General features: G+C 34.7%; 1 protein-coding gene across 5 annotated transcripts; it reads right to left on the bottom strand.

Annotated features, from left to right (window-relative positions):
• LOC147383794 (carbon catabolite repressor protein 4 homolog 1-like) lies at positions 1-7435 on the bottom strand. 5 transcript variants are annotated; one of them, XM_086425582.1, is made up of 12 exons: positions 6742-7433; positions 4455-5211; positions 4214-4306; positions 4050-4133; positions 3877-3963; positions 3696-3782; positions 3217-3270; positions 3023-3114; positions 2475-2589; positions 2252-2396; positions 2025-2179; positions 1-325 (listed from the first exon to the last, which is right to left on the bottom strand). In XM_086425582.1, exons 1-11 carry the CDS (start codon positions 6897-6899, stop codon positions 2034-2036), a joined length of 1818 nt encoding a protein of 605 aa, XP_086281708.1. In that variant the 5' UTR covers positions 6900-7433; the 3' UTR covers positions 1-325; positions 2025-2033. The 5 variants fall into 5 exon arrangements, 4 of the variants coding, with proteins under 4 accessions (XP_086281708.1, XP_086281706.1, XP_086281709.1 ...); XM_086425580.1 differs by having other exon boundaries at positions 1-299; XM_086425583.1 differs by having other exon boundaries at positions 1-31.
• Positions 7436-13572: the final 6137 nt, after the last annotated feature.

The raw sequence follows: 13572 nt of genomic DNA, 5'->3' as shown, positions 1-13572 counted from the left end.
AAATAAATGCTCTGCTTGTGACCTGCCTGTCCTGATACACTCATTAAAACTTTGAATGGGTAAACAAACACGGCCTCTCGCATTGTTTATACGAAACTAAATCATGATAAAAGCTAATATAGAAGCTAACATAGACACTTCACTTTTTAACAAGGGGGCGCTACCGCTAACGCATATAACCAACCAAGTATTACATCATACCACCAAACTGATTTACAGAGTGACGAAGGATATTCTTCGCCTGGGACAAACAACCAATCTCTGATTGCAAGATCCTCCGTGATTTCACAGGTTGTTACCTGTTTCAAGGATATTAATTTTTAACCTAAAGAATAAAAACAAATTTAGAAAAGAATATAGAAACATAAAAGAAATTAAAAACTAGACAAAATAGAAACTAACTAGTAAAATAAATTTTCTAAAATTAAAATAGAAACTACTTAGGACTACTTAACCAACTTAAAAAATAGAAACTCAATAAAAGAAAAAGTCCTACGAGAAGTTGGACCAAGTCTTGTGGACCAGTCAAGTTGGACTAAAATTTCTTCGATGCATCTTAACTCGATCATAGGCATTGAGATACGTGTCGTCAATCCTAAATACATCTTCATTTAGCAATTTTGAAAATAATCCTTCCACCTTTCTCTAATGTCCTCGTCTTTTAACAAAAATCTTAGCTTATCCTCAGTTTCTCCCGTGTTTAGAAGTTTGTAGGGATCTTTTTCACCCTCTTTTGTACCCAATCGACTATATAAATCATCATAAGCCATATATTTTTCTTTACTTACTACTTTATTTTCTTAGTTATTCCTGCTTCCATATTTTTCAAAGTTTTTGTTGGTTCTAGTTTGTTGCAAAGAATTAAAAATTTAAACCCCCTCATTCCTCTACCAAGTTTCTTTTTGAGGAACATTTTACACTAATCTTCTAATAAAGTTGGACATTTCATCTCCTATATCAATGCTTTTTCATCTAAGATGCTGCTATGAACACCATAAATATTTGCAGTGGTAAACATCTTTAATTTCGAACGTTTACATCTGTTAAGTGGCAACTTGGAAAATCTTGAAAATAATTTCTTGTGCTAGGTTGGGTCTATGCATTTCAAAAGTGTTCCAATGGTTTTTCAAGTAACCTATGAAGTTAAACCCCCTGACTATTTATTTGCCTAAATATGAAAATTTGAAATCACAAGGCACACACAAATGTCCCACTCAGTTTATGATATCTCACATTCGTATCATCGGTTTAAAGATGAGACACTGAATAAAAACATGAGTATTTGTGATGTTTCAACTGATAAAATAGAAAAGGGGCAGATTACATGACAAAATTTCTCAGTCAAATAAGATGAGGACAAAAAAATAAAAATAAAACAATCTGTAAAAGTAGATCACATGATAGGCTCATATCTCAGAAGACCATATAGACATCATATTTTCACATGGAATCAGAGCGCTAGATTTGCATAGGTCACGGGTTTGATTCTTTCCACCCTTACGAGGGAGAGTGTTGAGTGTATATTTTCCTCCACTCTTGTGTCTTTCACACCCCAGTTAAGCTCTGTGACCCTCTTATATTCATAGTTCTCCCCCTCTCTAACAGATCAATCTTTTGGAGTAGTTGGTTGGTTAACACATACATTACTTCTAATTAATATTTCTAAACTGGTAAAATATCAAACTTTTATATAAGTTTATGAAAGTTCAAGTATGGTGGGATTTCCAGGGCCAATATATTGGTCGACACCTAGGACTAAACTCAGAGCCTATTTCTTTGTTGTTTCGGTTGAGACTTAGGGAGGCCTAAAGGGGAAAAAACAAACAAACAATAGTCAACTACATATGCTTATGGTCATCAGCAAAGACCAATGAAAACAAATAAATAAAAGCTAATTCCAAATCCTAACAGAAAATTATCTCTTGGGATAATAACCTCAAAATTTGACAGGGACGTATCTTTGTCAACATACAGCAAAATAACCTTGAAATGAAAGGAGGAATGTAAAGAAACCAACAGCTTACCCTATAGTGTCAACGCCTTGTTCGGGGCTTGCAACAGAATTCGGCTAATAGTGCTATATGATCAGAGGACCACTCTGGGGACGGGAGTGCTGTATCTTTCCTTAAGCTCTCCTCATCCAAGAGTTCCAATAAGGATTCCACTGTTAAAGAGTCCGCTGAAACCAAAAGCTGATCCATTAGAATGCTCTCTTACAAAAATATGAAGAATAACTACAAGCCAAGCCTACCTGTGTAAAATATGTAATCAACGGTACCAATAAAATCTCTAGTGCAATTTGTAAACAAAGGTTCATTTGTTGTCGGATCCATTCTCCTTCGTTGTTGCTCTAAACCAAGACCAACACCCATTCTAAAGGATGAATAAGCACTGACCTATAAAATAAGTGAAGTCCAAAATCAGTAAAAGTTCTCAACTTTTCACGCCAAGCAAATATTGGAAAATATGTTTACCAATGGAAGCTGATGTGTTAACTTGCTAGCTGGCCGCAAAATTCCTAGGGGGTCCATTGCTAAATCTGGATGCATTGAATCGACCTTACCCATTGCAAGAAGTGCATGAGGAGCACTGCAATCAAGTAAAAAATTCTCCTTAATCATAGTAAGAAGGGGGGGAAAAAAAAAAGGAGCTGCTAGTGGCAGCCCAATTTTTACTAATTACTCCCCCAATTTCTTAAATTATTATCACCCCCCAAAATTAAAGATTAAAACACAATATTCAAACATTGCAAAGGTTTGGCTCAAGTTATTATCTCAACATTATAACACATTCAAATAATTTCAGTAGTTGTTTACAATTAGGATTAAGCCCATATAAAATCCAATACTCAAATATAGAAATCTAACAAAACAAATGAGAGAGCTTCTAATGGCACCCCAACTTTTACTTGTCCTCAACCATTCATTTATTTTTTATATTTTTAATTGGGGTGTAATAAGTAAAAAAATTATTAGATGAATTATGTATTCCATGTGAACTGGATATCAGCAAAAAGCCATACCTTCCAGGAATAGAATTAAAATCCCCACAAACTAACATTGGAATGTCTGCACTGACAGCAATTTTTTCTAATCCTTTCAAGAGAGTATGGACCTGATACAATAAAAAGGAAACATCTAAGGATGTAAATTTAAGTTGAAATATAAGATCTAGAAGAAAATATGGACTTCACAGTAAAAATGTTCAGCTAAGAACCTGCCAGAGCTTAACATCCTTGAGATCTTGATGAACATTTACATGTGTATTTGCCTGAAATATAATGCCGCAAGGAAAATACCAGAAATGGTTACACCATGAAATAATAGTGCATATGTTGATATTATCTAATACTAAATATATGAAGAGATGAAGATACACTATGAAAGTCTACTTCACGAAAGAACATTTATCAGGATTTTCAAAACTAAAATATATTAGGGAAAGAGTAATACTTAGGTTTAAATCCCTCCTTTATTAGTAAGTCTATTTTCTTGGAGATCTCAAAATATAGGGTACAGAGAAATTAAGATGTGTAATTTTAACATTTATCAAGCCCTCCAAAACAGAGTTCCATATCTGTTACCATGAATGTAATCATAAATAATGTCACCAACATCAACTGGAGCAAATTTGAATTATATAGATACGGGTCACCCAGTCATGCAATAGATAATAAAACTCTGCTTATTTCTTACCACGCAAAGAAGCTGTCGTTTTCCAGAAGTATCAGCTCCATGATTGTTATTCTTTGCTTCTAGAACCGCTATTAGGGCAATATTATCCTACAAGAAAGTCAAATGGCCCAAAGCATTAGTAGACTAACTAATATTTATCTAATTAGTTGAAGAATTGACCGAGAACATGCATTTAAGTCACCTTAAGCAACCGATTTAGAGCAGTTTTCTTCTGAGGGCTTGGAATCACCGCATCAGTCAACGATTGTGCAGCCTTATTAAATTCAACCTGCATGCAAAGAATGTCTGCTTTAACATGTGAAGCAACAACAGAAAACAATCGTCTACAATTCTACATACAAAAATTTTCCAAACCTCATATTTTTTGACATGTGAAAATCTGTCTCGGCGGAAAAATGTGGCACAACCATCAATTGGGTAGGCATTTCCATTGTAAATCTGCAATCCAGAACAAGAACATGAATCTAATAACATGAAGACTATTTAGATGATAACCATAGGAAGAAACAAGTCCGCACGCCAACCTCCGTCGTCTTTTTCTTGTAGAGAGCTTGATAGCCATGTTTGTCCAATTCGGGGGAGAAAAATTCCTCAAAGTGGTCACTTTGAACCTGAAAGGAAGAAATCACTACCATGCTTAGCTACTCATATCTCAAAGAATTAAAAGAAATAAATATAATTAATACTTTAGCACAATAAATATTTTGCTGAGAGAACAAATAACTCGAGACATGGGCTAGCCACATGTGTGCACTTTACCTCCTGAAGACAAAGTATGTCAGCACGATAACCTACAATCTCTCGCAACAAATTCTGCCTACGGTAAGTCCACGAAAGGGCCCAAGAAGGGCAATAACTGTATAACTCGCTTGTGGCATAGACCTCTGAGAGAATGTTGTATGAGAGCACAGTAAACGTTCCTGAGGATGCAACACGACCATCTGAATCCAAACGTCCCATCACATCAACTCCATTAACCGAAATCAAGCGTCGAGGACTAGGTGTGGGAGCCGGAATTACACGTGAAGTCAAAATAGTGTTAACATGTCCCACAGGTAGCTTTGATTCTGCATCTACTGCTACACACTCAAACTTAAGCACATGACCCGTATCGTCAGCTGTTGGAGTATAAGTCTTGGAGCGACCAACTTCAAACATGGTTTCACCATTGCTCCTCTCTGCAATGGTTGCAGGGTATAAAGGAGCGGACCCATTGCTCTGTCCTATACTTGATGTTGAACCGGAAAAACTTGTATTGTTAACTCCAGAACCAGAACTATTAAAGCGTCCTCCAAACAACTCTTCTTCCTCAGTTCCACTCTCATTCACAGCACTAGCGGCCCGTTCATGTAGAATGCGATGGTGTTGCCATGCATCTGAAAAGCACCTAGAAGAGCAATGATAACTTTTGGTGACGGGTATTTTTGCCTTGACACAACCCATGCACTGCAACGTAGCTTGCTCGGATGGATGTACGCTACAAACAGCAACTTTTCTGTCACTTTGAATGCGGTACCTGCAAAGCAAAAGAAGACGAATGGGACATGTAACAAGATTGTATGTTGCAGGACTAATTCCCATCAGTAACAGAAATACAGAGACCATTTAATCATGGGCCAAGCGACATTACACACTTTTTTTATGGGTAAGCTGGATTTGAACCCGCCACCTCAGAGTTGTTTTGCAATGTGTCAAACCAACTGAAATATGGATCTAAGCCTAACGATATTACACACTTAGTATCATTTGAATGGAATTTTGAACAAACAACGTCTCAGAATTGTAGTCATAATCAGGATATCATTCATAAGTTACAGCATTAAAGAATTAACATAAGGCTGTTTGAGTTTATAGGTGATAAAAATGTTTTTCTTTAACCAACTTGGACTTCATATGAAATAAACGGCAAAAATCAAAGAGCTACTATTACAGAGATGGTTACAGAAAACTTGGAGTTGAGTCAAAATTACATCATTAGTTTAATTAGTTCTCTTCTAATTATGATTCTGAGAACAATTATGCTTGACTGCAATGTGAACAGAATTAGTAATTCTATTATTATTTGATGAAGACCATCAAAGATATACGCCTCATGAAATACAGTACACTGATATAAAGAGATTCTTGTTGACTTCTTCAATGGCCTTAAGGTACAGCATAGATGTGATTTGGGTGTTTTTGGTCACCAAATCTATGTAGAATCTCATGCTCTTTACACATCGTCCCTATGCTTATTTAGATAATGAATGTGATTTAATTTAAGAAATTAAGATGTGTAAGTTTTGTGGACAGAGAACATAAAAGATGGCAAAATGCTCCCACATTTGTTAATGATAATTCATCATCATGAACATCATCATCATCAAAGGCTCCATCCCAATAATTCAAGTCAACTGAACAAATCCTATTCCTCCGTTCAATTGTCTAAAGCTAAATCCACTCTGACTAACTGAATCTACGTTCTTTTGGGTATTCTTCCCGTTCTTTTAGAATCTCAAATGCCCCTATATGAATTACCAATTATCAAATGTGCAGATGTCCAACAAAGAATGTGGAGTAATAAGGATTTTTTGCCCGGCTCTATGAATTTTTACCCTATTCTATGTCGTAAGGTCAGAGTCCTCTTGGGATTTTTAGAGTAAATCCTTGACAACAAGAGACATACCAAGATCTATAGAATTATCAAAATGTCTTAAACACCATGATCACATCAACATTCCTAGAAGGCAATTTGGGGGTAAAAAATTTGGTGCCAGTTTTCAACTACAAAGAACGTCATTTATTAGCATTTGTTTTGCTCAAAATTTACCCTTTTTTAGAGAAAAAAAAGATGGATATACAAACAGGATCATAAACTTCAGTGGCAAGTAAAGTGTGAAATTGGACAAACCCAAGTAAACCACATCATCGTACTTGAATTTGCTACACATTATCAACTGAATGGAATTATAAAAAATAAAAAAAATAAAAATTTGAATCTTTATCGATAAAAACATAACCGATTAGGATTGGAAAGCAAATTGAGCGTAGTAAGAACAGAACTTACCACTTGTATCTCATGTAGTACCCATTAATTGGGGCGGATTCGGAAACATCGTCAGTAGTGGTGGAACTATCGGGGCACTTCAAGAGGACGTATGGGGAAAGCTCACACCCTACGATTGGAATATCGGACGGAAGGTGCACTCGAAGCACACTCAGCATACTTCCCTCTCCAATGATTCTATGAGTCTATGATCTTCAAATGCCTCACACTCAAACCCTAAGCCTAACTCTAATGAAACCAACTTGACTTCAAATCTCAAAGAAATGCGAAACCTAGGCGGATCCGACATCACTGGACCTTGAAACCCGCCAGCCTTGATGAATCCAACTTAACCCTAAAAAAAAATTCAATCCAAAACCTTAACTTCCCAGAACAAAAACAATCGAGAGAGAGATCCTAAAACCCTAAAATTTCGCAGGAAAAAAAAACACACACACACACACTACTATCTTCGAGCAGATGCGAGGAACAGAAGACAAATTAGTTGGATTTGAAGAACCAAAAAAGTAAAAACAGAGAAAATTTTCAAACGATCGAAGAACAAGAGAAGAAATTGAAATCGAAACACAGAGAGTCTGATTGATTGATTGAATCAAAACGAACGAATCAGAAAAAAAAAATCGCAATTAGGGTTTTACAGAGGTCACGTTTGATTCTCTCTCCTTCGCCTTCGAGGCGCTCTCTCTATATATTATGATCTTCCGATCATTTCAGTTACCTCATCGTAGAAAATACTAGCCACAAACGACGTTTGACATATATCGTCAAACATAGGGTTCAGATTGAAAGGATTGTCTTGTACGAATCTCTAGGACATTAATTATCCAATGTCTCTACATCTTTGTTTGAGGTGGCGGTGTCAAACAACGTTTGAAAGTTGAAATTTTTTGATAAAACCCATCTTATCTTAGTTAAACCAACGGATGCATGGATGTGAGGACCCATGGATTGTCTCCATGCATAATAATAGCCAATAAATTATAGAGGTGATGAGAAGACTTTTCTAAAAAAGTTACTTCCAAGAACAATTGATGCAATAATTGTCAATACTTAGGTTGAGTTGGAAATTTTCTAACATCTTCGAATTATTTGTCGGCATGTCGCGATAGATCACTCGTTCATCGTCACAAAAGAAGTTGGGAATCTACTTCAATAATAACACATTTCATGAACAACTTTTAATTTCTTTAAAATTAAAAGTTTTTAACCCAGAAAGGTTGGCTCAATGGCAATTTTGAATTAATAAGCGATTAATACTCGTAGGTCATGAGTTTAATACCTAGTATAAGCATTAATTCCTCTAGGACCACCCGCGAGGTCGCACCCTCACTTATTTGGTATGTGTGTGTGTAGACATTGCATGTGACCTCGGGCTAGTCTTTGGACAAAATCATGGTCTATGGACTGGGCAAAGCCCAAATACAAGTCCGATCCGCTGTCTGAAAGAATATCCTATCATAAAAAATAATAATAACACGTTTTAGATTTAAATGTTGAAGCATGCTAAGATTTAATTTGTCATAACTTTTGGTGGGCGAATTTTAATTTTTTTTATTACTAGAAAATTTTTTTTACCTTCCCAAAAAAATACGGACGAAATGAAAAGTATAAGTTTTTATTATTAAAACATCTGTTAATTATTTGAATTAGTTGTCTGAATACCACCATAGCGTTTCTAATATTAAAATTTTCTACTCAGAAAAAATCATTATATTTAATCAAACACAATCTAAACTTATTAAATCGCATGGCTTAGAACCTGCCTTTGAATAGCCATATGTATAAGAGTCATGATTTTCTGACTCCCCAGCTACTCTCCTAACATGGTATGTGCGTAAAACCATAGATTTCCTCAAGATATACAAATGCATGTATTTATGGGGATGTGCAGTTGTGTATCCCAAGGAAAAACTATGGCTCTATGCATATGCCACATCAGAGAGTAGAGGGGGGGGGGGCAATTTATCGTTATTCTATGTATAAGGAAAGTTCTTCACTTCCCTGAATTTTTCTTTCGAGAATTTACCCATTTTTAGGTTTGGTATTAGTACATCTTTAAATTTTTGGTACCTACACATTAAAAAATGATAAAAGAACATCAATTATACCCATAAATATTTTTTGAGCTTTTGTCCTGCCATAACCTCTGTCAATGTAACACTCAAACTGAAAAATGTCAGACTTTCGAGAGACTTAGAGTCTATTTAGATAAAAAGTAGAAGGTGAAAAGTTACTAGGAAGAAAGTTACTTTTAGAAAGTAAATGATAATTTCCTTTTACTTTTTAGAAGGTAATGATTTTTTACTTTTTAAAAGTAATTTTGTAAAATGAATCCAAACAAACTTTATAACTATCACAAGTAAAAAAGTTACGTTTTTTGTTTGTAACCAAATGAGTTCTTAGAGTCCGTTTGGATATAAAGTATAAAGTAACTATGAAGAAAGTGGCTTTGAGAGAAAGTAGAAAGTAGAAATTAGTTTTCTTTTGCTTTTTAAAAATTTAAGATTAAAAAGTTAAATGAACTCTTAGCCTCCCTCAAAGCAGAGAGGATCGACACAACAATGATCTTTACATTCAAAACGTTTTTTCACAATAGACTAAACTGACTTAGAACAATCCAAAATCATAACGTTTTTTCACAATAGAATAAACCCACTTAGAACAATCCAAAATCTATGATTTTGGGAACCAAATCCTTGTTCCTAAGGACGGTCAATGGACCTAGTCAAGCTTTAAATGGGTCGGGCTTTTTTAGGCAAAAAGAATTGACCCGAACCCAACCCATCTAAATATCAAGCCAAGTTGACTTAGACTTCAGATATAAAACCTAAATCCAAGCCCTTTTCACCTATAGCCCGGTCCACTCCATTCAGGTCATTTTTAGGTCAGGCCAAACCCGTTTTAAGTATTTTTTATTGTATCCAAAGCACACTGAATTGAAAAAAAATAATAGTTGATTATTAGTAATTCGAAGAAAAAAAAAGTATTTTAAGGGTACCATAAGTAATTTTCAAAAAAAATTATTATATATTGTCTTTTATTATACAATTATGCTGAAGTGACCTCAGCCTGGAACGCACTTCTTGACGTGAAAGTGTATGGGAACCATAGATGCTTTTCATCGATATACGAGTAAAAAGCATCTATGGTTCCTATCCACTTTCACGCCAATAAGTGTGATATGAGGTTACGGGCCAAGGTCACTCCAGCACGACTCTTTATTATACTATAGTATAGCAAGTCGGGTTGGCCAACGGGCCTACATTCAAAATCAAAATCGAGCCCTATAATGACCTGGCCCGATAACTAAATGGATTTAATTATTAAACCCAAACCCGATCCATGGCAGCTCGGGCCGGGCAATAGGTGTAAAAAGACTCTAATGGAAGGGGACTTATGGATTGTCCTATGCATGATAGAAAATAAATTGAAGGACATGGAGAATTTTCATAACAAAGAAAAAATATTTCCAATTGAATTTTAATTTCTTTCTAATTGAAAGTAGGGAAAATTACTAAAAGAGGGTTAAATATTTTAATATTTACATAATAGAATCTATTTTAATATTTTATTATACCAAAAACGAATAAAGTCGATGGACAATCGTTTTAGTAACTCGCTGGACTGTCTGACGTTTTAAATAGAAACTAAATTGTTAGGTTGATCGTTTAACTGTCTATCGACTTAATTCGTTTTTGATAATTTTTGAAAAAATAGATTCTTTTTTGTAAATATTAACATATTTAACTCTTTTTTAGTAATTTCCCCTTGGATCTCTATAAATTGTGATAGCAAGACCACATTGTTATTTATAATACTCTATCTTCCTCATTGAAACATTTTTTGGTTAAAAAATCTTGTTTTGATGCTAAATTTCTAGACTATTGTATAATCGTTTTTTATTTCCATCTTTTATAAGAAATATGGACGAAAAAAAAGTATGAGTTTTTTAATATTAAAAATGTCCTTGAATTTTGAATTAATGGCTTTAATACCATAAGATTATTTGTAATATTAACTGATTTTTTTTAAAGAGAAAATCATTATAGTTAATCAAACACATTTTAAGAATATTAAAATCTCATCGCTATATTTTTTTTGCCGAAGGCCTAGAATCCTCCTTTGAATGGCTACATGCATGAAGAAAGTTCTTCACTCCGATGAATATTCTTTCGGGAAGTTACCCATTTTGGGTCTTATATTGCTATGCCTTTAAATTTTGGTCCCCTCTTTTTAACCCCCCCCCCCCCCCCCCCCCATTTTTATGCTCTTTGGCCCTCATCACAGAACATTTGTCTCGGGATACACATAATCATAATTATTGTGTATCCCAAGGCAAATGATCTATGATTCTATGATGGGGATGTGTGTCAGAGGGGGGGAGGGGCATCATAGACATATTTCTTTGAGCTTTTGTCATGTCATAACACGAGAGTGAAAATGTTAGACTTTCGAGATACCTTACCCTTCTCAAAGTAGAGAGGATCGACGCAACAATGACCTTCATATTTAGAACGTTTTTCACAATAGAACGAACCCATTTTACAAAACCCAAAATAAGTGATTTTGGGGATCAAACCCATGTTTATAAGGATGTTCGATGGTTTAATGTCCATTTGTATTACCGTTGGGATCCTTTCGTGAATGTATTGTATAACATGAAACAATTCGACCACAATACTCACTTGGGTTCTCCAATTTAATACCTTCATTGACTCCAAAAGATTAATTTTTTTTTTTCGTATCGGATTCACGTAAACACTAATGAAGGCTTCCTTCCATTAATTTAAATATTATAAATTTTTTGACATCCTCATGACCATATCCTAATAATTTAACCAGATTTAGATGTTTTAAATTTGTCGAGAGGTCTACTTTTTTATTTCTTCAGCAACTCATTGAACCGAATTCAACCTATCTAAATATCGGGTCAAGCCGGGGTTAAGAAATAAAACGCAAGTCCAAGCCCATTTCGAGGTTGAGCCAAACCGTTTTTAACTATTTTTTATTGCATCGAAAGCATACTAAATAACAATAAATTGACCATAAATAATATTTGGTTATTAGATTTTTCAAACATATTTTTACTTCCCATTAGAAATTTATGATATCTAATTCTCACAGAAACTATCAATCACTTTTGCATTATTTATTTAAAAAGAGAAGTAAATTGGGGACAATGAAAGATACAAAGAATAAACTTCTACATTTTTTAAAACAAGAGTCGTGCTGGAGTGACCTTAAGCTGGAATCTCATATCGCACTTCATGACGTGAAAGTGGATAGGAATCATAGATATTTTTCATCAAGGTACGAGTGACACAGCATCTATGGTTCCTATCCACTTTCATGTCATGAAGTGCAGTATAAGGTTCCAGATTGACGTCACTTTAGCATTGTTCTTTTAAGAAATACGGAGGAAACAAAAAAGTATGATTTTTATTTTTATTAGTAATTTGAGGTTTGGTTTGGTAAGGAATTAGTATTGAAAAACCATTATTCTCTCCTAAAAGGTGTAATTTTCATACATTTTTCGTAGAATATATGGATTTTTTTTTTAGCTAGATGACTAAGTGGGTTAAAGTCTGTGAGTGTAGAATGTAGATACTACAATGAGGGATCAAAATCCACCTTTTCCATGGTTTTAAAACTCTTCTTGACTTCTTGTCTCATCCATGAACATATTAAGTCATCTCTGACAAATCATCTGATTTATTTGAGTTATCTCGTTGAACGATGACTCAATGAGCTAGACAATGAACCATCTTAAGTAATTAACTTTTAAGTTGGGTTTCATTGTTTGAGATGACTTGTCAATCCGTCTCATCGGTGGACGATATTAAGAGGAATCGAACGAGTTATCTCCATCTTGGACGAGATTTAAAACCACGATCTTCATCGACGAATTATGGAATATTAATCTCGCTTGCCTAGTCAAGCAATAAATATATGTTGAATAGAGTGCAAGTTACTTAAGTTAGGTGAAAAAATTAGCAACCAAACTATTTGCATAGTTTTAGCAAGTTCTAGGTATGATTCATTAATGCCATGGCCCATAAGAAGGCTAAACTTTCTTTCACCCACTTTTCTCCTTATTTGCACTCCTTTATTCTTAGGTTCTTAAGCCCCTTTTCTATATTATTATCATCTATCAACCATTTACTACATTTATTTAATTTTATATCCTAAGAAGGGAAAGTAGTGCTAATTAACCTTATATTTGTATTGTTAATTTTTAAGAGTTGCTATTGCCACACCAACTTGTAATAATGCCGCACTAATACCTATGTCAAGCACCAAAGAATTGCACACAATTGGTGTGTCGTTAGTAAAGTTGGTGTGGCAATAGTAACTCTATAATTTTTTTATTATTATTTATTGACCTTATGTTTTTAAAATGTATTGATCAATGGCTTAGAAGTGAGTTCAATGCCCAGTATGGGCAGTATTTCTACGGGGCCACTGGTGTCAATGCACCCTAACTTACTTGGTGCGTGTGATGTGCGGGTGTTGCAAGTGCTCGAGGGAAGGACCCATGTGCCTTTACTGTAGTCCTGGCTCTTCTGATCCCCTTAGTCGGATGTAAGTTCAGACACTTGTGACACTGCACTCTTACTAACCTGATCACATTTTTAAATATGATGTGGACATGCAGTCTATATAGATAAGTGATCCCCGAGCCCAAACAACCCAAACGCATAGGCATTCTGCTTGTATAATATGTTTTTATAACTTGACATCATAATCATAAATTTCAATGGTTCGAATCTTCGACATGTGACCTCACAAAAATTTAATTTGAAGTTTAAAATGAAAACTTTTGATGATTCA

This window comes from Akebia trifoliata, chromosome 15 (assembly GCF_017979445.1).
Source record: "Akebia trifoliata isolate Shusen 1 chromosome 15, ASM1797944v1, whole genome shotgun sequence".
In the NCBI taxonomy this organism is placed as follows: domain Eukaryota; kingdom Viridiplantae; phylum Streptophyta; class Magnoliopsida; order Ranunculales; family Lardizabalaceae; genus Akebia; species Akebia trifoliata.
The sequence above is the reverse complement of the archived record's forward strand: the minus strand, read 5'-3'. Positions and strand labels throughout refer to the sequence as shown.